At 55.4% G+C, this 24386-nt stretch overlaps 1 protein-coding gene across 1 annotated transcript in view; it reads right to left on the bottom strand.

Moving 5' to 3' along the window:
• Positions 1-22300, bottom strand: part of CCND2 (cyclin D2) — a 28300-nt gene extending 6000 nt beyond the window's left edge. The window contains exons 1-4 of the mRNA XM_027541060.1: positions 21797-22300; positions 19857-20072; positions 17119-17278; positions 8785-8933 (exon numbers count right to left, since the gene is read on the bottom strand). Of these exons, the coding sequence (XP_027396861.1) occupies positions 8785-8933; positions 17119-17278; positions 19857-20072; positions 21797-21991 (720 nt within the window). The 5' untranslated portion in view covers positions 21992-22300. The remainder of the gene's footprint in view (positions 1-8784; positions 8934-17118; positions 17279-19856; positions 20073-21796) is intronic.
• Positions 22301-24386: the final 2086 nt, after the last annotated feature.

Raw genomic sequence — 24386 nt, 5'->3', positions numbered from 1 at the left:
GCCAGTTTGTCTCTCCACTTATTTACCGTTTCCTTAACTCTCATAAAAAATACAACAGCATGTTTGCAAAGTTCTGGACGCTTGAGCCGTCTAATTGGGGAGAAAGCAAAAAGAAAAAGCTGCGGCACTGCTTTGAGATTAGTCTATATTTGGTAGGGAAGATTCAGGGTGTGTCAGCCCCATGCAGAAGCTCCTCTAAATTGGGTGACATTGACACAGCAGGAATTCATGGGTGTCATCAGGGTGGGACGGTGGTTGGCACTAGCAACCGGGCTGTGAGCTGAAGTCACTGCTCATAGCAGATACTGGGTAGGCCAAAAGGTTCCTTCGGCTTTTCCTGTAAAATGTTATGGAAAAATCTGAATGGACTTTTTGGCCAACTCAGCATCTCCCGACCTCTCTACTCATCAAGACTGGTTTCCTGGCACTCTCGTAAACGTATGGAAAATATGTGAACTCCACTCTGCCTGGGTCTTTTCACAGTTTCATGTATGTTCCCGCCGTGTTTGCTCCACCATGCAATTTTCACTGCCCAGAGGTTGCAGTCTGCCAAGCACACAAGCATTATCTCTATTTTCCAAAGATCTAAAATAAAGTTGGAGCTCCCAGGAAAGTTTCCATGCCCCGACATTTTCCTTTTGTATCTCTCAGCCACCGTACGCTGTTAAACCACAACTTTTTAGGAAAATTAACATCTGGAGTGAGACCAGCCCAAGCGCTGAGAGCAGATATGAAATACCACTCAGAATGAGTGAAGAGGGACAGAGGGAGGTGGCATCTGCTGTCCCCACAACCAGACTTGTGGGCACCACTGAGTTATTCTCCTTCTCTGTCTTTGGTTTCCCCATTTGTAAAGTAAGGCTCAGGAGACGCTCACAGAGGGAGGATCAGTTGCAATGTCCAGATGAAGCCCTAATCATTCATTACAAAGTGGAAGTCTTGGAAATCTGAACAAATTCCTGAGGTTTCTCTGAAATGAGGTACGAGTGAGAATTTGCTCAAGACAGGTGAGGGGCACAGCGGAACGGGCACCGGGGATGGAGCGTTCAGCAGGGATGCAGACTCTTTGCGAACCCATGGACTGCAGCACGCCAGGCTTCCCCGTCCTTTGCTACCTCCTGGAGTTTGCTCAAAGTCATGTCCATTGAGTCGGTGATGCCATCCAACCATCTCATCCTCTGTCGCCCCCTCCTCCTCCTGCCCTCAGTCTTTCCCAGCATCAGGGTCTTTTCCAATGAGTTCACTCTCTGCATCAGGTTAACAAGGCAAAAACTGAGGACAGTCCAAACTGCTCTGGATGGTCCCCTAGGGACCAGCTCTCCACCAACCCTGTCGACTTTCTTCCCTCCGAGACTCTGTTTCTGCGTCAATGCAACTGCCACCCAACAATATGATGAACCCAGGATGCCGTGATCATTTCTGCATTAGCCACACCAGCAGCTGAGATGGGTGGTCCTCTGAACATAGGGATGCGGCTCCAGAGAGCTAAGCAGCTTGATAGGGGGCCATGGACAGTCTCCCTGGGGGTCACCCAGGTGCCTGCTCTTCCTGGTATTCAGGCTTCCCTCCCAGCAGCCTGAGACCCTAAAGGAACAGTTCTGAGAAAGTCCTTCGGGGCAGGCTGGTACACCGGGCAGTCACTTCTACAGGACTTCAAGATAACACAGGCATCGAACATCATATTTACCTAACTTGCAGCCCCAAACTTTCACGATTTCCTGAATAAAATCAAGAAATATATCACACAAAACCCAGACTCTCCTTCCTTCAGTCAATGTAAATCACTTTTGACAGTGGCCAGCTCTTCCTCTTTGATACTTCTTACTTCGAGAGAAAAGGAAGGACGGTAGCAGTTGCCGCAAAAATGAGGATGGAGCAGGAAGCGAAGGCTCTCAGGGGTCAATTTTGTCCCCCTTCCTGGGAAGCACTCTGAGGTCTACATCTAACCCTCCTCTGGTTCCACTGCTGACAGCATCTGAGTTTCAACTGTGGGATCTGTCGCTCTCCGCGAGATGAAAACCTATCTGAGGGCAAGAGCTCATTTTGCATAAAGGATGCTGAAGTTCTCCTATGATGGAGGCACAAAGGTAAGAAATCGGCCTCCCTCTTCCTGGAGCACAGAGCTCATGCCCTACATTTCTTTCCTAAAATTTTTTTTTTGGCCATGCAGCATGTGGGATCTTAGAACCTGAGCTCTCCACAGTGGAAGTGCAGAGTCTTAACCACTGGACATCCAGGGAATTCCCCACTCCCTGCATTTTAACATCTTCCTTCAGCATCGCAGGAGCCCTTCCCCTTTGTGGACTTCCTAAGGCTGTGAATTTCCTGTGAGCTGCTGGAAAGTGAAGTTGGAGGGAGGATGGGCTGGTGCCCCTACCTGCAGCAGACCAGCACCCCCACCCAGTCCTGCCCAAAGGGCTCTCAATCTCCCCAGCAGGGACCAGGGTGGAGGGTGTGGCCTAGAGGGAGGAGGCCAAGACTATAGATGGCAACAGACAAATAGATGGGGGAACAAGCTGCAGAGTCTGAAGGGAACAAGAGGCAAAGCTGAAGAGTGATGTCAGTGTGTCTTCGGGCGGAGTTCTTAGAGTGACACAGGCAGATCCTTACAGAATCTGAGAACAGGGGCTCTGGGGCAGGGGGAGCTGTAACAGCCAGCGGCCCTCACTTTCCAGCTTAGGGAACCGAACTGGAGCTGGCTCGTCCCCCAGTCACATGTAGTCAGAAGTTAACCCTGGCCTTCAGAGGGCAAGCTTCCTATTCCAGAACCCTCTTCCCTGTGCAACTCTCTGCTCCTTCCAGGCTCTAAGGAAAGACAGACCGGAGAATCTCCAGGAAAGGCAGACACAGCCCAAGAGTGGCCTGGAAACCAGCACCCGCCCCCAACCCCGCCCCACCCCACCGCAACAGTGCCTCGGATAAAAAGATGCCCCAGGGCCCTCTGCTCCTCGGCAGCCTCCAAAAGCACCAGCCATTGTGTCGAGATGCCCCAAATTAAGCTGATTAGAAGGAGAGCCATAATGCTCGTCTGTCAGCCTGGACAGGTGGCACTCCCCAGCGCTGGGGGTCGGGCAGGCCTCCAGCCCCACGAGGCTGGGCCCCCTCCCCCCGCCTGACGCGGCCCCGGAGCCCTGACAGCCGCGTTTGTGATGCCGGGCTCCGTCCCCCCGGGCCCCGACTTCCTCCGCTTGCTGGCTCCAGCCCCGCGCCCTGCACCCTCTTCGGCCTCGGTGAATGGGCTGCGGAACTGTTACCATCGGCCCCCAGCGTCGCTGCATCAGGGCATTGTCACCACACACGCACTGCACTCAACAGGGGGACAAAGGGCTGAATGAGCCCCAGACCCGCGGCCAAATCAGGCACAGACAACTTAGGAAACTATCTCATTCTTCCTTTCTTCGCAGCCTGTTGGGCTTATTTCCTTGAATACCAAATGAGGCCCGCAGTGAAAATCAGGCAGGCGCGCAGGGAAGCCTCAGCTCCAACTCTGCTTCCTCTGCCGCCCTGCCCCCGCTTTCCCTTCCTCCAGCCACTCTTCAGGAGGCCCCTGACCGCACAGACCCAGTCCCGTCCACGAAAGACAAGTCTGGGGAACAGAGGGGTCTCTGGGAGAAGGTGTGCTCACGAGGGCTCCGGGGACCAAGATGACGTAAGTTGCGTCCAACTCTGTGTGACCCCACAGACTGTAGTCTGCCAGGCCCCTCTGTCTGTGGAATTTTCCAGGCAAGAATACTGGAGTGGGTAGCCATTTCCTCCTCCAGGACAATCTTCCCGACCCAGGGATCGAACCCCCATCTCCTGCGTCGGCTGCACTGGCAGTGGGATTCTTTAACATGGAGCCACCTGGGAAGCCCAGTCTTAATCGCATCGCCTCTGGCACTGAAGGTGCGGTTTTGTAATAACCCACTGACAACAGGATTCTAATATGCCAGGACGACCCTAGGAGAGTGATGTCCTGGAACTTCTCTGGGAGCTATTTAAGACTGAGACAGAGTCTTCCAATTCAGGGGACCTGGGTTCGATCCCTAGTCCAGGAACTAAGATCCCACATGCCTCACAGCCAAAAAACCGAAACAGAAAACAGAAGCAATGTTGTAACAAACTCAATAAAGACTTTAAAACTGGTCCACATTAAAAAAGAAAATCTTAACAAAAGAATGCAACAGACTTTTGGTATAATCTAGGTATAATAGGGTATATACAATGACAAAATGACTTGAGTCTATACCTGTTCTGTTAACTATCTTCCGATAACTTCACATCTTCAAGGCCTGTGAGCCCCATTCTACTTGCTCATTAGGGATTTAGGGAACTGGTGTCATGTGACAGCGAAGTGACTCGCTCTAAGAGAAAGCCAGGTAAAACTCGAGGGACCCTGACATGCTAAGTCCTCTCTCACTTTCCAAGAGACCTGGGGAGACCAGAGCAGGGGAAACACACTTGACATCCACCTGCCAGCCCTTTGTCCCCTTTCCCTTCCTCCCACCACCCCAGCATCATTCCCCGATGACTCTGCCAGGGGATACAGAGAGAAAGGACTGAGTCAAAGTTGGGTCTCGTTCAAGAGTCTATAGACAAGTGAACAAGGAGATAAAGGCGGGCGCCAAGCAGAGCAGGATGCCGAGGGGACGGAAGAGGAACCCCGATTCTGCCAGGGAAGTGGCCCAGTCGGTTCTCCCTTCGCAAGCAGACCCCTGGCAACGGAAGCCCCGGTGGACAGTCCCCCAAAGCCAGCTCGGCCTCTCTGGCTGGTGTCTGTTTTTAGCAACCCTCATGAGTGGAAGGAAAGACTACTTAAAATACACCACCCTCTGAGACTTTTATTCCCTGTAAAACCGTCAGCCTTCTCACTCAGCTTTCTCTTTGGCATGAGGCGTTCCGGTTTATTTTGGCAACCAGAGCGAGCAACAGAACACGGCTTTCTACGGCCGCGTGCGTCCCTCCTATCAAAGCTCACTGCCGCCAGCCAAGGAGCTGGAGAGGGGGGTCTGGCCGTCCTGGGGTAGGGGAGTCGAGGGGACCCTCTTTCCGCAGCCTGATCCTTGACAATCCATGGGGAGAGGTTACCATCAGCTGGTCCGGGATCTCCAGGTGCACAGGGCTGACACACAGCTTCGGGGACTCTGGAGTCAGAGGCTAGTGCACCCCAATTTCCTAGCTGTCTGAGCATCAGGGCCAGTGGGGCACGAGGTGGTCGGAGCACCTGGCTTCCCCGTGGGAGGACTCAGGGCAAACCCCTGGGCCCTTCAGCGTGGTCCGAGGGTCTACCTCTACAGCTACAACTTTTTGTGAAGGCAAAACATTGGGTTGGCCAAAAATTTCACTCGGGTTTGTCCATACACTCTTACAGAAAGCCTTGAATGACCTTCCTTGGCCAACCCAGTATACGCCACCTAACACTGAGCATCTTCAACTCTTCTAAATGCAGTGTGTTAGCTTTAAGTTCCTTCGCTGTGTGTGTGACCATCACCCTCTCCAGATCTTTACATCAACAACCACTCTCCCCCGTCCCCCACCCTCTGGTCCCTGGGAACCTCTATCCCACTTTCTGTCCTTATGGATTCGATTACTCTAGGTAAGTGGAATCATATTTGGTCTTTTTGGTATCTGGCTTATTTCACTTTACATGCCCAAGGCACATCCATGTTGTAGCGTACGTCGGAATTTCATTTCTTTTTAAGGGTGAACACTAGACCACGGCATGTACAGACCATATTTTCTTTCTCCGTCCCAAGGACATTTCCTATCATCAAGTGATGAAACTTGATGCTTTTCCCTGAGTTTCACGTTAGGCCCAGGCCCAGAGAGTCCTGCCTGCGGGCTGATTTCCTACTATGCCTCTAGTTCCTCACGCCTGCTTAGCGTCCATTCATTTGCTCTTCATCTGCTGGGAGTTTAGGTGCTTTACTGTTGATTCTGCACACACTCGCTGAGTTCCTTGAAGACAGGAAGCTCATCTTTTATTTTCCACGTGTCACCCACCCCCGGACTTCTCCCACGCTTGTCTCGGGTCTGTGCCTTGCTCACGAGGTGACAGCCTGCACCAAGGACTCTCCAGATTATGACTCACACGGTCAAACAAACAGCATTGTAAAAAAAAAAAAGCTAAAGAAAACCCAGAGCTAATGATCTCAATCTGCAACCTGGGATCGTGAGCGGGAGCCCGGAAAGCAGGAATCTGAAGTCTCACCCACAGGGTGTGGGCACCGCCTGGGACCCTTTCCCAACTGGGACTCCAGACTGCAGTCATTCAGGACTTGCCAGTGCTGTTCAAGTCTGGATGCCGGTATCAGCCCAAGTAGCGGATGCATTTGCTGTTACTTCTCCCTACTGTTTCTATTTCTTTTAACGACTGTACATTAAAATTCCCTAGAGAGGGAAATGGCAACCCACCCCAGTATTCTTGCCTGGAGAATTCTGTGGACAGAGGACCCTAGTGGGCTACAGTCCACGGGGTTGCAAAGAGTCAAACGCAACTGAGCAACTAATATTTGAACACTTGATACTGAAATTAAGTCAAATATCCTCTATTAAATATTGTTTTAAACAAGAGCCCTCCAGAGAATCCAGACTGATGGGAGAGAGGACTCAGTGCCCAAGGACAAACACACACAACAGCCGAGGCACGGGGACAGACATGCCCCAGGAGAGCGGGAGCCAGGCCCCGGGGATCCCAGGTGAGGCCGGGGGATTCCTGGGGTCTCCATCAGCTCTCTGAAAGCCTGGTCCACGCATGCTCGGGATTTCACACCAAAATGTTACACCCCCAGACCCACTGGTGAGACTGAAGCACATGTGTGCGCCATCTCCATCAACAGCTGCCCTTTTTAGAAGGAACCTTTAAGCTGGGGCTGCATTCAGTTGACCTAGTCTGAATGGCCTGGCTAAATACTGTCTGAAAGAGGCTGGCAGCGTCTCCAGTATGAAGTGAGAGACTGGGTCGCGGGCACAGCCCACGAGCTCCAGTGACACCCTGGGAACAACCTCTGTCCATCTGAAGCCACTAAGGGGGTGACAGAGAGATGGGGGAAAAGGCTAGAGACCCCGTGGGGCCATCAGACCGTGAGGATGTATCTATAAATATCTGCAGGAGGTTACAATGCCTGAAGAGGGGTCAAAACTCTTGTCACTGATATGTTTTGTCTCTGGGGGTCGAGGAGGGGCTGGTCTGACGCTGGCTGGGAGTCCTTTCGGCAAGGCAGCCTTAATAGGAGACGTTCAGAAAAGGAAGGAAGTGTATCACTTCTATAAATCCTAATAAATTCTAAGATTTGCCTCTAGAGGATTCGAAAAGCATTCTGCCTGGGAGGGTCTTTTCGATCTACACCTCAGAAACCATGCTTCAAAAGCCTGTTTGCCATGTCTTCCTCCAGGGGATTTTCCTGACCCAGGGATCGAACCCACATCTCCTGCATTGCAGGTGGATTCTTTTACCCACTTTGGCAGAAACCACAATTTTGTAAAGCAACTATCCTTCAATTAAAACATAAAATTAAAAGTTAAAAAAAAAAAAGCCTGTTTGGAGCATCTGAAAATCAAGTCCAGGAGAACCCCTTTCTGTGCCATTTCCGTGAGATGGTAATAAAGGTCGGGGAAAAATCTAAGGAGGGGCTGGGGGAGGGGGGAAGCCAAGAGAACTTCAGCCTTTGCTGAGCTGACATTTACCCCTTCTGCCCAGCACTGCCAGAGGAGGCACCGGCCTCGGGCTGGTAAACCACATTCTCCCTTGTAACTCAATATATTCCCCCAGCAGGGCGCTCAGAATCCCCCTGACCATCCAGAGGGGGTCATCACGAAGTCCCTTGCATTCTTAAGCTTCTCCATGGTAACTCGAGAAGGCCTCGGAGCTGACACCCCTCTCCCGGGTTGCTTTAAGCCAAAGGCCTTTTTCAAACAAAAAGATCCCAGGAGCTGCAGCCAGGCAGGAATGCAGGGTTCCCAGGCCTGGGCGTCAGAGCCTCTGGGTTCCGGTCCCAGGCCAGTGACCCCGACCTCTCCACCTCCCTAACCTTGTAGAATCACCCTGGCCTGGACCTTCTAAGGACCGTCATTTCCAACCAGCTGAATAAGAGCCTCCCTGGACCCTGGCTTCTCCTCCAAACCTCTCTTTCTTCTAAGGAGCTTCAAATTCTGGCAACCAGAGTTACAGCCTCTGAACTGTCCACGGGGCACCCAGAATGGAAAAATCTATAGCTAATAATAGTTCCTTGCGTTTGCATGGCACTTAACTCTTTTTAAAGTGGTTTTTAATCCATCATCACAATGAACTAAAGGGAAATGAGAGACAGGCGCAAGGGCTTGAGAGGTCAGTGGAGGCGGACACCTCCTCACAGGAGCGGGGGGCCCTCCTCTCCCACGCCCTGTGGTGCAGGGGGGCCCCCCGCTCCGGCCCTGCCTGCCAGCCTCAGCGTGTGTGAGCAGGCGAGAAGGCTCCATGTTGGAGGAGAAGCAGGCTGGGGATTGTACATAAATGGAAACGAGCAACAAATCAGACCCGCGGGGAAGCCCAGGCCATACAGGAAAGCAGTCAGCGGCCTCCCTCCCGCCTCAGATCTGCCTGCTAAGTTCTCCTCTCTATCTTGAGGGCACACGGGCTGCTGAAACCTGAAGAGGCAGCCTCACCTGCTGAATTCTGTATGATGTCAGAGGCCACGGTCTCAGCAAAGAGAAGCCAGCTGCCACAAAGAACCTCTGACACATCATCATCCCACCAACTGTCTCTTTCCCCGAGCGGACAGACAAGATGCCTGGTCTCCGCCAGGAGGAGGGACAGGGGCCACCTACCACATCGGTGTTGGTGATCTTTGCCAGGAGATCCACCAGGGCGTCTCCAGTGAGCGAGCTCACATCCTCATCCTGCTGAAGCCCACAGATGGCGGCCCCCACGCTTCCAGTTGCAATCATCGACGGCGGGTACATGGCAAACTTGAAGTCTGTGGGGACGAGAGGTGGGGAGGTCAGGACAGGGTGGAGACGGGCGCTTCCCCGCTTGGTAGACGATAGCACAAATGCCGCCTGGTCCCTCAGAGGCATCAGAACCCGTGTGATTCACCACCCAAAAAGTGGAAGGCTGGGGTGGGGGCTGCTGGGGAAGGAAGACCTGCGTCCCAATTCAAATCCCAGCACAGGGGACTTTCCTGGCGGTCCAGAGGCTGAGACTCTGCACTCCCAATCCTGGGGGCATGGGTTCGATCCCTGGTCAGCAAACTAGACTGCACCTTACTGCAACTAAGAGTTCATGTGCCACGATGAACACCAAGTGCAGCTAGATAAATATTAAAAAAAAAAAAAAAACCAACCTGAGCATTGGGCTGAACCCGCAGAAACAGCTTAACCTATGGCTTCTCCCTCTTGCTAGCATATCAACATTGTCCACGGAGGCCCTTTTATCGCTGACTCCAAGGTCTACATCGAGTCACGGGCATGCTTAGAAACCATGCTGGGTGGCTCAACGAGGCACACACTCCCCACCCCTCCTGGCTGAATGCCATGAGCACAGCAGGCCTGGCTGTCTGTCTTTCTCCTTGGCCTTCTTTTCTTAGCCTGTGCACCATCTCCACCTCTTGAGGGGTGTATATTACAACATTCCACCCAGAGCCTGCTGTGCACTGACTTGTGCAGAGCCTCTTCTGTCCCCTGGATGGTGACGAAGCCAGCCTCTCCCTCCTCTCTGCTGTAGGTCTCTTCACATGGGGTCACAGCAGTGTTTCTCTGCCCAAAAACCTCGTTAGCTCCCCCCACCCCACCAGACATTCACAATGCACAGGAGCCAGCCAGCTCGTGGCCCTGGGCCCACAGGGGCTTGGGGTGGGAGCAGCTGGCAGGGAATGGTGGGGCAGGACGAGACCCCGCCTCCTTCCTCCCACCCCCCAGTGCCCAGGCCTCAGCCCAGAACCACAGTCCACACACTGCCTATCTCTGCATCCCGCTACCTGCATACCCAACCCCTACTTCTAGCAAATTAACCAACTTCTGGAAGCCAGGGGGTGCAGGTGGATGGTCCAGGGGGTGCCCAGAGGGCTGTACCTCCCTTTGTTTGGGTGGGGGGGAATGCTGAGAGACACGTCCCCCTGCCCTGCCCCACCATCCCCTGACCCCCGATGGCTGCACCTATGAAGCAAGGGAAGCCAAGCAGGCTCTGCTGAGCTGCAGGACTCTGAGCAGCTGCTCACTCTCCTCTGGGTTAATCCAGTGGACGTGACTTGAGTGCTGCCAAGCCAGGCTCAGCCCCTGGGGGTCCTAGACCAGTCATGCCCTCCCTCCCACCCTCAAGTTTTTCTAACTTCCCTTGCAACTCAGTACCAGTCACCAAGTTCACTTGTGGGTCGCGACCTGCATGTGCTGTTGTTGCTGTTGTTCTGAACAAAATAAAAGTATCAGGAAGGAGGGCAAGTGGTGGGGAGTCAACACTGTCTGCAGAAACTCTTGTATCGATTTGAGGTACACTGATGAGGCATCCCATGCGGTGTTATAAAATGTACTTCTTCCTTTATGGTAGGTCAAAAGTTGAAAAGCAGCAGGCTGGCTCATCTCCCAGGGGCCCCTCCAGGTCTAACGGACTTTTATTTACAAAAAAATTAGAATGTAACTGCTTTACAATGTTAACTTTCTGCTGTACAATGTAGCAAATCAGCTCTATATATACATGGATCCCCTCTCCATGTACATATGGAGAGCCTCCACCCACCCACTCCCATCCTACTCCTCTAGGTCACCACAGAGCAGACACCCTGGCTTCCACCAGGCAGCGAAGTCACAAGACATATGTCTCCATCGGGCAGTTCTGCATGGCCTCAGGGGCTGCCCCAAGACTACACCCAGAGACACTCCCCTCTCTGCTGATAGGGGAAACGCAGAGAGGAAAATACCTAATGAAACACCTGGTCTCGTCTTTGTCCTAGCTCCTGTTCGCTAACCTCCACACTCAACCCTGGAAAGTTCCAGCCAATCCATTCAGCCATTTCTGGAAACCTTAAACTTTCAGCTATGGAACTGGATGGAGAAATATTCACAATACCTACCTGGGTGAGAAGGGGGGCAAAAAAAAAAAACTATATGAGTGTGTGCTATGAACAAGATTACAACCACCCATAAATATATAAATAGAAAGGCATAAACCTGCATGCATATAGGGGAACTAGAAGATACAAAGATGTATGCAAACTTCCCCACCACTGGGTGGGGAAAACTTCTTTTAGCAAAAATTAAATATCATGAAACAATCTCCCCTGAATCTAAGCCTCTTGCTCAGAAATGCTGCCAAGTTGTATTCTGGTGCTGAAGGCACGATTGGGATAAGCGTCTCCCTCCACCCTCAGCTCCCTACCTGGAAAGGTAAGGTGTGTGTCACTTCCTGAGCAACCCGAGCCTCAACAGAGTGAGAAGTAGTTGGCTGAGCAGGGACCCATTCAGATCATGCTTCCCCATGCTCCAGGCACCACGGATGGCCCCCTGCCCCCAAAATATAGGACATAAAAATACAACACAGGGTGGTTCTTCTAAAGATACATCTCTAAGAAGGGAGATGTCCCCACGTGGATAGGAGTGTTCACGTGGAGCCACGCAGGCCTGCCCTAGAAGGTGGGGAAGGTTTGGGCCATGCAGCTCCAAGCACTGGAAGGCGGAGGCCATGGAGGCTGGTAACCCACTGCTCACCAGCTGCTTGAAGGTCTCCAAGGCCAGTCACCCGACCTCTCTGAGCCTCCGTTTTCTCACCTACAAATGAGGATATACCCACCTCCTAGGCTACTTCTGAGGCTTCAACCAAGACAGCAGCGCCCTGCTCATAGTCAACAGTCCACATCAACCGCCACCACCATCACCCCACTATTCCTAACACTGGGACGTGCTGTGGGATTGGGGCGGGCAGTACACTTTTTGGCCACACTGCATGGTTTGTGGAATCTTAGTTCCCCCTACCAGGGCTCAAACCTGTAACCCCTTGCGTTGTAGAAACACTTAATCTTAACCACTGGACCGCCAGGGAAGCCCCTGGGGTGGGCAGTTCTGACTGTCAAGAGATTCTGTTCAGCATCTGCAGTGATTCAGGGAAAGGTGCATGGGGAGCCCAGAAAGAACAAGGGATCTGCTCTGGGTCTGGAGGCTCTTTTCCGATCGTGTGTGTGTGTGTGTATGTGTGTGTGTATGTGACAGGAACACGGCCTCATGGAGCCCCCACCACCTCCTGCTGCTCTGTCAGGGGCAGAAGCTGAGATCCCGTGGGGACGTGGGGATGGGGGGGACAGAAAGACGACACAAGTATACAAGCAATGAAAGGGAAGCTGGATGGACCGTATTCATTCCTGCAAGAGGGGCACCCAGAGCCAAGGAACAGGCCCACACACCTGCAGCCCCGACCTGACCTCCGCCCTCCCAGTGAGGCGGGGCAAAGGGCGCGTCTCCACCGACCAGCCCTGATGCTGTTCCTACAGTTTGCTGACTTGGCCAACTATTAGCAAAAAACAAGGTAAAATTCACCTGTTTCAGGACACTGGCTTTTACGGGTGAATCGGTGAAATCTCCAGAGGTTAAGCGGCTTTGTTTAGCATCTGCTGCTGGGTTTGCAGGCGCCTGGACTTGGCACCCAGTGCGCTGGAGGACTCCTCGGAAGGTGAAGAGAGCCTCAAAGGGACCTCCCCCCTCCCCCCCCCCCCTCCAGCCCCACCAAGAACACAGGGTCGTCTCTCCCATCAGAAGCGGGAGAAATGCCCAGAGGAGGGAGCCTCAGCTTTGACGTCCAAGAGACAGGAACCCGTTCCATCCTCAGCCGCCCCCCCACCCCCAACCAACCCTGCTCTTGCTCTGGGACTCCGCAGAGATCCTCACCACGTCTCTCAAGGACCTCCGGGGGACCGCTTAACCCAGGCAAGGGCAAGAGAAGTGCTCCACGTTTATCAACTCAGGAATATGTCACTGGAGGAAGAGTTCTGAGCTAAGCAGGTTTGCAACCACAGATTACAGGGCCCTGGCTGGTCGCGTTATCCCCGTTGTTTTGACTACGACGGCGGAAGCCTTGACCGGCTAAGTGTGACTGCTGTGCTTCTTCTGTTCACCACTAGGGGGCGAGAGAGACTCTCTCTGAGGTGTCAACCAGAGACGCGTTCCTCCATCTCTCCCGCAACCTGGCGTCAGTCCGGTGGGGGGTTTAAAAGGCCAGGATGGGGGTGCTCGCTGGCCACCGAATGACGTCATCGGCCGCCCCCAGAGCCGGCTCCCACCACGTCCTTGTGGGGGCCTCGATGCCAATTTAACTCCAGCAGCCTGGCTGGGAGCAGGTGGCAGGAGGGCCCTCAGCCCGCTCCTCACAGCAAGATGGGAAGTGAGCCGGCCTTGCCAGGCTGCCTGAAACCACGCAGGGAAGAAGGGAGACTCCGGGTCAAAGGGCCACACCCCCTGGGCCCCGCGACCTCGGCTCTTGGAGGACAGAAAGCGGTTTCCGTTCTTCCTTCCACTTTCCAACCACCCAGGCAAACCTGCCTTCCTGGCTCAGGCGCCAAGTGGTAGATCCTCTCTGGGCCATCACTGTGTGTGTGTGTGTGTGTGTGTGTGCGCGCGTGCATCCGTCCGATTCCGGACCGCAGTCCGCCAGGCTCCTCTGTCCACGGGTAGAAACCAACCCAATGCTGTAAAGCAATTATCCTTCAATTCAAAAAGAAGGGAAAAGGAATACTGGAGTGGGTTGCCACCACTTCCTTCTCTGGGGGATCTTCCCCACCAAGGGATCGAACCCACATCTCTTGCCTCAGCCTGCACTGGCAGGCAGATTCTTTACCAAGGGAGCCACCTGGGCCATCACTAGCTGGCTATAACCTGGGGATGAACTGTCACAGGAACACCTGGAGGCAAAGCCAAGAAGACAGTTGGAAGCACGGGGGGTGGCACCATCACCCGGGCCCAGGCCCGGATGTCTGGGGGGGATACTCATGTGCAGGAGAGCTGAGGGCAGCACCTTGGGGTGCGGGGCACCTAGGCAAAGAGAGGAGAGGCCGGGCACCATGGGTAGGGAGGCTAAACACCTCCTCTTCCCACCGCTTGCGCCAAGTTCAACCTCAATGCCATTGGCTCTTCTAGACATAACTGGAATCATCTGTTGAGCATGATATCATGCTTCAAGAATCTCCCCACGCCGGCGTGCAATCTTGAGTCATCCCAGTGGTCTCCTTCCCCCTTGGCGGACCTGGGGGGCTCTGCCATCAGGACCCGCCTGCTGCCTGGCTACTAAAGCCTCACAGGAGCCAGTGGTTATAAGGGCTCCCCTAGCCCCATGGCCTCCACCGACCAGGACCAGGACCAGCCCGGGGTAGTCTCCGCCCCAGAGGCTGTTCGAGATTGAGCAGGGGAGGAAAGGGGGCACCTCTCCGTCTCACCATATTATGCCTCGAGCCCCAGGAAGAAGACCGACACCCCCTACCCGTCCCGCCTCCCGCCTCTTCCCCTTTCACACACAGGCACTCTCTGTGGACAGAGGGACCAAGGCCAGCTCTTTCACAAGCAGCTTTCCCCCTCAACTGCCCACAATGCCCCAGGGTCGCTACTGCTGCCTCCAGACCTGGGCCTCTGCAGGGGCCTCTGAGCCCCTGGCTGCCAGAGCTCAGAGACAGAACCAGCGGGATCCACGTGGGGTGGGGGTGGGGAAACAGGACCTGAGCTCCTGGGACTTCCCACCTGCTACCCGTCCCAGACACACACCCGGCCCCAGGGTGTGGAATCTCATCTAACAGGAAGATGTTTCCTCCAAGAAAAGCAGCCCCAGGGCTCTTGATCCATCACGGCCTCAAAGCCCCAGCCAGTGAGATGCCATGTGACACAGCCTTGCAGACACATTCAAGGGCAGATGGGGCAAAGAAAACCCTCAGGAGATAGGCTCCTTCCTTCAGGAGACACAGGAGACCCTCCCTGTGCTCTGAGCAGACCACACCCGGCTTACTGGGTACCTGGCCAGAAGTCTCTTTTCTCCTATCCTCCCCCACTCCCTGCCCCACACTAGCAAGGCAGTCTTCTCAACTTCCTCCGCCTCCCCTCAGACCTCTGTCCTCAGTCCCTGAATCCCAGGCTCCCTACTCTGGCCCCAAACTTGGCAGCTGCCCCAAGGATCTGGCCAAGAAGGCCAGGAGTGGGGGATGGGATCCCCAATTTTAGAGAATGGGCCTTTAGAGAATGTGGGGACCTGCTCTAGGCCTGGGTGACTCCACCCACCCTCCTATCCGAGTCGGAGATCATCAAGGAGCGGGCAGACGGACCCCCAAAGGTACATCAGTTAAGAGACAAGGTCAAAGCAGAGCTCTGGCCGTCAACAGCTGGGCAATGAGGGAGCGCAGGGTCAGGGGTCAGCTGTCCGAGAGAGAAAAGGGCTGGCTGACCCCCTCCTCCAGTGAATCGCGACCACGGAGAAGGGACAGGCGGGGCCTGGGAGACAAAGTGACAAGTCAATGAGGGGCTGACCTCGAGGGCCTAGGCCAGACAGCAGAAAGGGAAGCAGCTAAGAATGGCCACGGCCTGCAAGGCAGCAGGGATCAATGGCTAAGAGTGGCCCTCGGGGCCACAGGAAGGGCACAGACTGCATCTGGGAAGCCTGGGGAGGGGAAGCTTGCCCTGGGATCCACCGGGTGGTGGTGGGGGGTGGCTGGACCCTGCATCTGAGCCAGCAAAGGCCAAGCGTGGCGTCCTGCTGGACTCAGACAGCGCAGCAGGGTCAGCGTGCAAGTCACTGTATCCGCCTTAGCTGGAAGAGTCAGCATCGGAGTCACGTTCACAGTACCAGGGCCCATCGCCTGTACCTTGCCTGGTTGACAAAGGGCTTCCTCGCCCTTCATCTCTCTTCTGATGTCTGCTTTCCTAACCACCCTGAAAGGGTTGCAGGAATGTTGTGGGTCAGTGTTTTGCAGATGAAGAAGCTAAGGTTCAGACAAAACTTAAGTGCCCGGAGGTCACCCAGAGATAAGTAACAAAGCCTGACCTTTTGACTGGGAACAGGGCATGGACGCTATTGCAAACAATGTGTTCATCTCCTTGGGCTCCAATATAATATGTAACAAGATACTGAAAGAAGTCAACCCCCAGGCCCACCTTTGCAATGCAAGTGCAGACTCCGGGCAACCTTGAACCACGCCCTCTTCCCCCCTCCCCCGCCTGCCCCCGGGGCGGGCCGGGAAGGGGAGGGGGGCTCGGAGAAGATCTGCCCAAACAAGTTCTTTCCCTGACACTTCTGCTTGTGAAAATATGAACTCCTGACGCTCCACCCTATTATGATTGCGGGTCCGGAGCTTCTCCCACAGCCACTACCTTTGGGGGGCGGGAAGTGGGGGCAATGTAGAAACTGGCCAAGGTTCAGTGTGGTGAGACTGTATCAAACCACTGCCTTTGGCGTATTAGTTAATGGCACAGGGGCCAACAAGATTATGTACCAATTGTGGCATCAACAGGGTGGGTGTAGGGCTTTTTAACATGAAAAGGCAGTTGCAACTTACAGGTTGCAATCAAAACCTCAACACGTAGGCGGGGTGGGGTGGGTGTTGGGGGGGGTGGGTGGGAGCAGAGCCCAGGCTTAGGAATTGACTCCCCGCTGCAAAAGCCCACAGGTCCACCCCCACCCTGCCAGAGGGAGCAGCCAGGAGGCAGTCAATGCCCTGCAGCCAGGAGAAATCCTGGGGCCTCTTCCCTTCCCAGTATCAGGGCAGGCGGTATTTATCTTGACAGGGTTCCTTAACCTGTATTTGCCTCCACCCCCCAAATTTCCTCTTGGGCTTATCTCCAAGCCATCCTTTTCCCTCCAAAGATGAAAGATTTAAACACGACCAGAGAGCAGTATATATAATCTTCAAAAGAGCACTTTAGACACCATAAAGAATATTTTAACAGGCGCTATTTTTTTTTCTTCCCCTTACCACACCTGTCCTCGTAAACCATTTATGAGTTTGGCAGAGAGAGAAAATATACCAGCTGAGATAAAGGAAGGAAAAAACTGCCCAGGAAGGAAACCTTGGACTCTATAGAGATTACTTGGGACCCCTCCCGTAAACACTCGGAAGTTAGGGCTGTGGTCTGCCTCCCCGTGCAGCCCCCCAAAGCCCTTCTCGGCACCCAGCCACCCCCCACCCCCAGGGCTCCAGCCGTTCCTACCAGTGGCGCACAGAGCGATGAAGGTCTGGGCGTGCTTGCGAATCAGCGACAGCTTCTCGCTGGGCTGAGGCAGCTTGCGAAGGATGTGTTCGATGAAGTCGTGGGGGGTGACAGCCGCCAGGTTCCATTTCAACTTGCCCAGCACCACCAGCTCCCACTCCTGGGGAGGGAGGGAGGCAGATAAAAGTATAAAACCCACACAGGCTGACCCAGTGTCCCGGATGGGAGGCTTGGGATCTAGACCAGTCTTTTGAGGATGTTCATTAGGACAAGGCTAGATTGGAAGGCCGGACCATTTATCAGAGTGGTCCTAAAGCTTTGAAGTGGGTGATGGCTCTGAAGGCTTCAAATGTCAAGCTCCCCGGAAACCAATGAGCGCCCAGGTGGCCACTGCCTCGATGGTCCTTTCTGCTATTTCTTCAGCCTCTCCAGCTGCACACCCTACCTCCCCATCCAACCCTGACTTCCAGAAGATGCTCTTGCCTGCCCACCCAGAAGGCTGAATTCACAGTAAAATACCGCCAAGGTTGTGGTGACCCTTTGGTAGGAACTTATTGTATATATCAGTGACTGGATTAATGAGTAACTTTTTTCATCCTCCTGGAAAAATGATGTACACAGAATGAAGCTCAAATGTAGGTTTCTTGGCCCAAATCCTCGGCAACCAATTAGCTCGCCTGCGTCGGTGCCAACAGTACCATTTTCCTCTCTGCTGCTAAGACTTTCCCTGGACACACAATGCAGAAGACCCCAGGAAACGACACCCAGACACCACGCACCCTTCCACATACGGGTCTGCGCAGGTTTTTGTTACCGTAACTAAAGGACCAGAGGGTCACTGGCCACCCCGTTTTGCGGCTGGAGGGGATTCAGGAGAGGATTAAAGTGCTTGTTCGAAGTCATAGGGAAGAATGCAGCCCAAATGCTGGCGCAGGGCTAACCCGGTGTCTGTGGGCCTCTCACCAGCAGCCCACCTACTGAAAAATGTTTTGTTTCTTTCCCTCTTGGAGATACTTCCGGGAGAATTATGCTCAAGGGAAACAAGTCAAAAAGAATGCCTTAAAAAAACGTGCTGTCAGATGGAAAACAGGTCTATTGATCGATCATCATCAGAAGAATGAGATGCTGAGACCAGCCTGTCTGTGCAGCTCGCTCCCACATTCACCCCAGGAAACTGACTCTCTTCCCCCCAGCCACCGGAGCCCCATTCTGCCCAGGGCACCCACCGGCTGTGTGGTCTCCGCCATTGCCCTCCCCTCCCTGGTCTTAGCTTCCTCATTGGTAAAATAGGAGGACCCCTCTAGATCTCCACTTCTGGGATAAAGAGACTAGGAAAGGGCAGATGTGTCTGCAGAAATACAAATTAGCTTGGCAGACCCTCAAAAAAAATTGGGGTGCTCTAAAAAGATCTGAGCCCCCCATCATGATGAAACAGTGATGCAAAAGGATTATTTTTCCTGGTCTCCCTTGGGGAAAAAATAACTGGATCTTATTTCTACCCATTTGTTTGTCTTTACTGGCTTTAATGTCGGCCTTCGCTTTTTTCCGGAGGTTGGGGGTAAAAACACAGACAGCCTTCTAAACAATCAGGGTCTTCCAAGACGGCTTGAAATTCCAGCTCTCCTTCTCACGGGAGAATGTGAGTATAAACCACTCGACCTGTACCATTATTAAAGGAAGCAGATCTCCCAGAAGAAAGCACCTTTCTGGGCCTCTCCGACCAAACCAGAAGCAGCTGAAATCTGGCAGCTGTTCAAAGGTGAGGTCATTCATGCCCCTCTGCATTCTCGGAGATTCCTCCCCGTCCTTGCACATGTCTGCCGCTAGGTGGCAGCACAGCCTCAGGGAGGAAGGCCTCTCACAAAGAACTCAGTTCAGGCAGCCAGTCCCGGCCCTGTGGACTTCGCTGCAGGCCTGGCCAGCAGGGAGGGAGGGTGGAGAGGAACAGAGGGGGCCCTCTTCCAAAGAGTTGGGAGATGGGTGTGCAGATCACTGAGGGTGGGCCTCTGGGGCCACTCAATCAATGCCACACTGCGGCTACATGGACGTCTTAAGGGTGAAGCTGCAGAGGCAAAGGGTCCTACTGGGTGGGAAAAAGGTTTGCTGGCAGAAAACCAGAGCCCAGACAAGATCCCCATGTCTGTACAGAGGTTACAGCCCCACCGAAGATGGGACTCCACGCCTCCGAATCCTCCCACAAAGGGCCAAACTTGACTCTGCTCAAAAGCCAGTGAGTTGGTGTTTAGTGAACAGCTACTATGTGCTGGTATGCTGGAGAGACTGAGAGATTCCCTAGAGTGTACCTTTGAACTCCTAGTTCTTGGGAGACACGTCACAACACGTCTGGATCACGGTGAGGTTGATGACTGTCTCGGAAGTCAGTGATTGAAAATTGGGAATTTAATTAAAACATTAACAGTGTTGTATACCTCCACTACACACACACACACACACACACACACACACACACACATTTTGCAAATGAGTGTCACCAACCCAAACCTCTGTGAAGGAGGCTCTTATGCATGGGCGGAGCCTGAGTACTTTGTATATACAGTCCAGCACACAGTAGGAACACAAAAAGTCTCTATAGGAAAGGTCAGAGCTTCCCGAAGGGTGGACATTTCACAGATGGGTAATTTGGGGTCCTAAGAGTTTGTTCTGGGAGCGATGGGTCAAGGCGGATTAGGCCAGGGCAGAGCAGAAAGGCAAGCAGGCAGGAAGGAGGCAGTCATTACCAGCAGCTCCTGAGGCTTGATGGAGTTGTCGGTGTAAATGCATAACTTCTCAGCGGTCAGCGGGATGGTCTCTTTGAGCTTGGACGCCAGGAACATGCACACGGCCCCCAGCAGCTGCAGATGGGTCTTCGGAGTTGGGACTCCGGCCAAGAAGCGGTCCAGGTAATTGATGGCGAGAGGAAAGACCTCCTCTTCGCACTTCTGCTCCTCACAGACCTACGACATGAGTGGGAAGGGGTCGGGGTGGGGGGAAGACCATAATATCAGGAAAGGAGGAAGAAAGGGAAATCGCACAATCTCGGGAAATGACAAAAATATTGGATTTGGGGGGAGGGGAGGGGAGTAGAATAAGCGATAAGAATGAAGACGAGGAAATTGGGGGCAATCTACATGGTCATCCGCGCGGGGGTCCTTCCCGGGAACTTAAAATCTCAAAGGTGAAGGGGCTTAAGGACCCCGAAGCCGAGGGCGCAGCAGCGCCGGCCCCGCCGCCCCCGTGGGCCGCTCACTACTCCGGGCGCTTGCACTCACTCACTCTCTTTTTTGGATTTCGTCATCTTTTCAAAAAATCAATAAAAATATTCTGGAGGCTCCGGGGTCTCGTTCTTGGTCTCATTCGGATCCCCAGACCCTGCTCTATCATTCCCGACAATTGAAAAAATTGTCGGGAGGGGTCCCCGCGGCCCAGGCGCCGCATTTGGGGGGGTGGGTGGGAAGAGGTGGGGAAGCGGGGGGAGGGCGGAGGGAGCGAGCGCCGCGCAGCCTGGGCGGCCGGAGTCGGAGCAGGGGAGACGGGTTCAAAAAATAATTAAAAATCGAGGAAATATCCCAGAAAAGCCCTTTCGCCGTGAAAACCCCGCAGAGGACCCAGGCTTCCCGCAGCGGAGGTTTGGGGCGCCGGGAAGGTCTGGAGCGCGACCCCTGGGGCTTCGGATCCCGAGGGGAAACTTGCAGGGGAGAGCGCGGCGGCTGGAGTGTCCGGCCGCGGCCCACAAGGGCAGAGGCCGGGGACGGTGGCGAAGAGCTGGGGGACGCTCGAGGACGGGGAGCCGCCGGAGAGAGGCGCGGGGGGCTCCGGCCTCTCCTTCGGGGGGGCCCCGCTATCCCCCCTGCACACACCTCCTCCCCCTCCCACCCCACCCAGATCTCCGCACCCAGGAAACTGAAGGCCGAACCGTAAGTAACCTTCACGAGGGGGCGGGGTGGGTGATGGGGGAGCGAGGGCGCCATCAGAAGTGGGGGGACCGGGGTCGTGGGGTGCGAGGGAGAGCAGGCGACGCGTCCAGCCGCTCCACCCCCGAGTTTACAAAGCAACATGGCGAAACCACGGCAGGTCCGGAGCCGTGCAGACGTGGGCACACGGCAAGGGTTCGGAGCAAGGGGAAAGAAGTGCTTCTTCTGGGTTCCCCGAAAACACACGTTTCTTCAGTGTGACTTCCGGGGCTCCTGAATTCCCCGTTTCTCTTCTCCCTCCGCCCTCCCCCTCCCCCCTTAAGTGCCAACGCGGAGTCCCGACCACATGCGGGGACCCGAGGCTGGGACCCATTTGCTCTGGCCTTTGCGGGGAGGGGGGGGCGCAGCTGACTTTTTAACTTCGGGGTTCACGCTCCCATTCTCTTCTTCAAGGCACCGCAAGCAGCCTCGGCTTAGCAAAAGGTCGCGGCGGGGGTGGGTGCCGGTGGGAAGAGGTGGCAGCCGCATGCAGGCACACGCGCTCGGGATGCTCCCCCACCCTCCGCCCTGGGACAACCTCGCTGCTCTCCCTCTCCCCCCGGGAATCTTGCACCCCCCGCAAGGAACCGAGAGGAAGCCACGCGTCTCGCCGAGGGCGCGGGGGTAAGCTCTGGCGCAGGAGTGGGGAGGCGGGCTCCCGAGGCTGCCCTCGCCCAGGTTCCGGGACCCGGCGCGGGGGCCGACGGAGCGCTTGCCTGCAGCCCTACCTCCAGCATCCAGGTGGCCACCATCCTGCGCATGTAGGGCTGAATGTCCTTCTGCACGCACTTGAAGTAGGAGCACTGGGGCAGGTAGCGCTCCTCGATGGTCAGCAAGTTCTGCAACACGCGGTCGTCGTGGAGCAGGTTGGCGTCCGGCACGGCCCTGCGGACCGGCTCTACCTCGCCGCACAGCAGCTCCATGGCCAGCTGGCTACTCGCTCGTGCCCCTGCGATCTCCGGACTGGAAAAGTTGGGGGGTTTTTTTGGGAGGGGGGAGGGGAGAGGATTCCCCGTACCTCCTTCCTTTGGCTAAATAAGGGGTTTTTTTGGGGGGGGGGGGAGTTAAGGGCAGAGAGAGAGAAGCCGGGGAAGAAGAGTGGAAAGGGATAGGATGGGCGGTGGGAGAGGAGCGCCCCGGGGGCGGCTGACTCTCTCTGCCCTCCCCTTCAAACTTGTCTGCTCTCCCCAGCTCGCTCGGCTCTCTGCTCGCCGAGGCAGTGACGCACACTGGCTGGGCAGTTACTTCTCCTCCCTCTCGCCTCACCCCCCTCTCCGGTTCCTCCTCCCCTTCCCTCCCCTCCCGGCCCTCCCCTCCTCCTTTCAGTCTCTCCCTCCTTTCCCCTCTTGTTATTAAGGAGAACAGCAGCTGGCCCGACCAAACTTCAAACGCGGTCCCCCGCGCCGCCCCCCACCCTCTCCCTTAGCTTTCCGAGGCCCTCTCCTCCAAGCCAGGGGCCCTGGATAGGGGAACCCACCAAAAAAACCACAAAACCCCACCGATCCCTACTTATTCCCTGTAATTGCAGCACATTCTGTAGGTGCATCCCGCCAAAAATACGACCCTCCGACTCTGGCTTCCTCAAACATGATCGCCACACTCCAGCCCACAAATTTAAGATCCAGGAATGACGGGTGGGTGAGCTGAAGATGAGGTGGGCTCAGACGATTGAGAAATAAGATCCCTTATAAGAGCCGGAAGGAGGGTGATTTGGGGAAACAGTTAACTTTGCATACCCAGAGGGAAAGGGTATGTATATGGCCCTGAAATGTACGTTCTTGATCATTTTCAGCCTGTTTCCAAAACCCGATTATAAGGACCAGAATACATCCCCCCCCCCCCGCCCCATGCCACTGCTCACCCCCCACCCCCCGCAGATGTGTGGGGAGAGGAAGAAGGCGGAGGGGTGGGTGTCCGGAGGGAGGGGGCGCTTCTTCGACGTGGGAGAATGTGACCTAGGAGCAGAAACCCTCCCGTTCTTGGGGCGCCGCAGGCGCCACTGGGAGACGCGGGGAGGCGCCCCGAGCCGCCGCAGGCCGGGGGCAGGGCTCCCAGCGGTTCCGCCGCGGCCAGCGGCCACGCAGGAAAAACCCGCTTCCTCGCCCTGCATCTGCTGACAAGCCGCCCGAGGTGTCTGCGCCGAGCGTGGCCACCCTGATACAGCTTTCTAGGAAATAGCCCGGGAGGGGGGGGCGGGGAGGGGGGCGAGAGAGGGGGTAGATTGGGCTCCCTGTCTCTCCCCCAGCGCAAACGACACCACCCTTCGTTTCCTCCGAGGCCCAAGATCTCCCACCCCGGGTCCCTCGCGGACCCTCCGGGTTCACGCCTCCATCGCAGCCAGGGCTTTCTCCCCGAGAACTAGACTGCGGTAGAGACGCGGTCGGCTCCGACACGTGCTCCGACGCATCCTCGGGTCAAAGCCGCTTTGGGAGGGGATCCGGGGGCGTTTCCTCACCTCCTTCCTCCCGCCACCACCCCCCACCCCCCACCACCCGGCCCTCTGTGCTATTTTACTCCGAGGGGGAAAGGAGCGGGCCCTGCGTCCCGGGTGCTGGCCGAGCTGGCACGTGCGGCGAGCGCCGTGTGGGTCGGGGCTCTCGCGACACCCCGAGGTCAGCCCAGCACCTCCCTCGCGGAGCAAGGAGGGTCTCAGAACCGGGGCACGGAGGGCGAGCGTGGGGGGGGGGGAGCGGGATGGGTGAACCGGGCGAGCGGTTCCCTGAAAGGAGGGGGAGGTGGAAGGGAGCGCGGGGAGCGCGCAGAAAACCAGAGGTGCGAGCGATTAACTCCGGCCCCCGGGGCCAGCCCCTTTCCACGAGGGTGGGGCGGAAGGGGTGGGTGGGTGGGTGGGTGGGTGGAGGGGGCTATCGCTTTAAAAGGGTGAGTAAGAGTTTGGGGCGCCGTCTCCCCTCCCTCTATTTGCATAGCCAATAGCTCTGGGTCTCCTGCTACTGCGCGCTGATTGTTACCGGGCAGATTACTTTTTTTTTTTTTTTTTTAGTAGGACGCGTTCCCCGCTACATCAAAAGGAAGCCAAGGAAGGGAGGGCGGAGGGAGAGCGGGGATGGGGCGGGCGGGGGCTGGTGAGAGGCCGGGGCGCCCGCGACCTTATCAATAGCGCAGGAATTAGGATCCCATCGACTGTACGTAAAGAAAGGGGAGGGAAGGGGGCGGGCGAGGAGAATGTCTAATTGCGGTGGAAGCCATTAGCTTTCGGGAAGAAAAAAAAGCTCGCTGAAAAACCCAAGTTGCAAACTCAAAATGAAACAGCCCCGCGCGGCGGGTGACACCCGGGGCCCAGAAGCGTGTTCCTCGGAA

Source organism: Bos indicus x Bos taurus, chromosome 5 (assembly GCF_003369695.1).
Source record: "Bos indicus x Bos taurus breed Angus x Brahman F1 hybrid chromosome 5, Bos_hybrid_MaternalHap_v2.0, whole genome shotgun sequence".
Taxonomy (NCBI): Eukaryota; Metazoa; Chordata; class Mammalia; order Artiodactyla; family Bovidae; genus Bos; species Bos indicus x Bos taurus.
The sequence above is the reverse complement of the archived record's forward strand: the minus strand, read 5'-3'. Positions and strand labels throughout refer to the sequence as shown.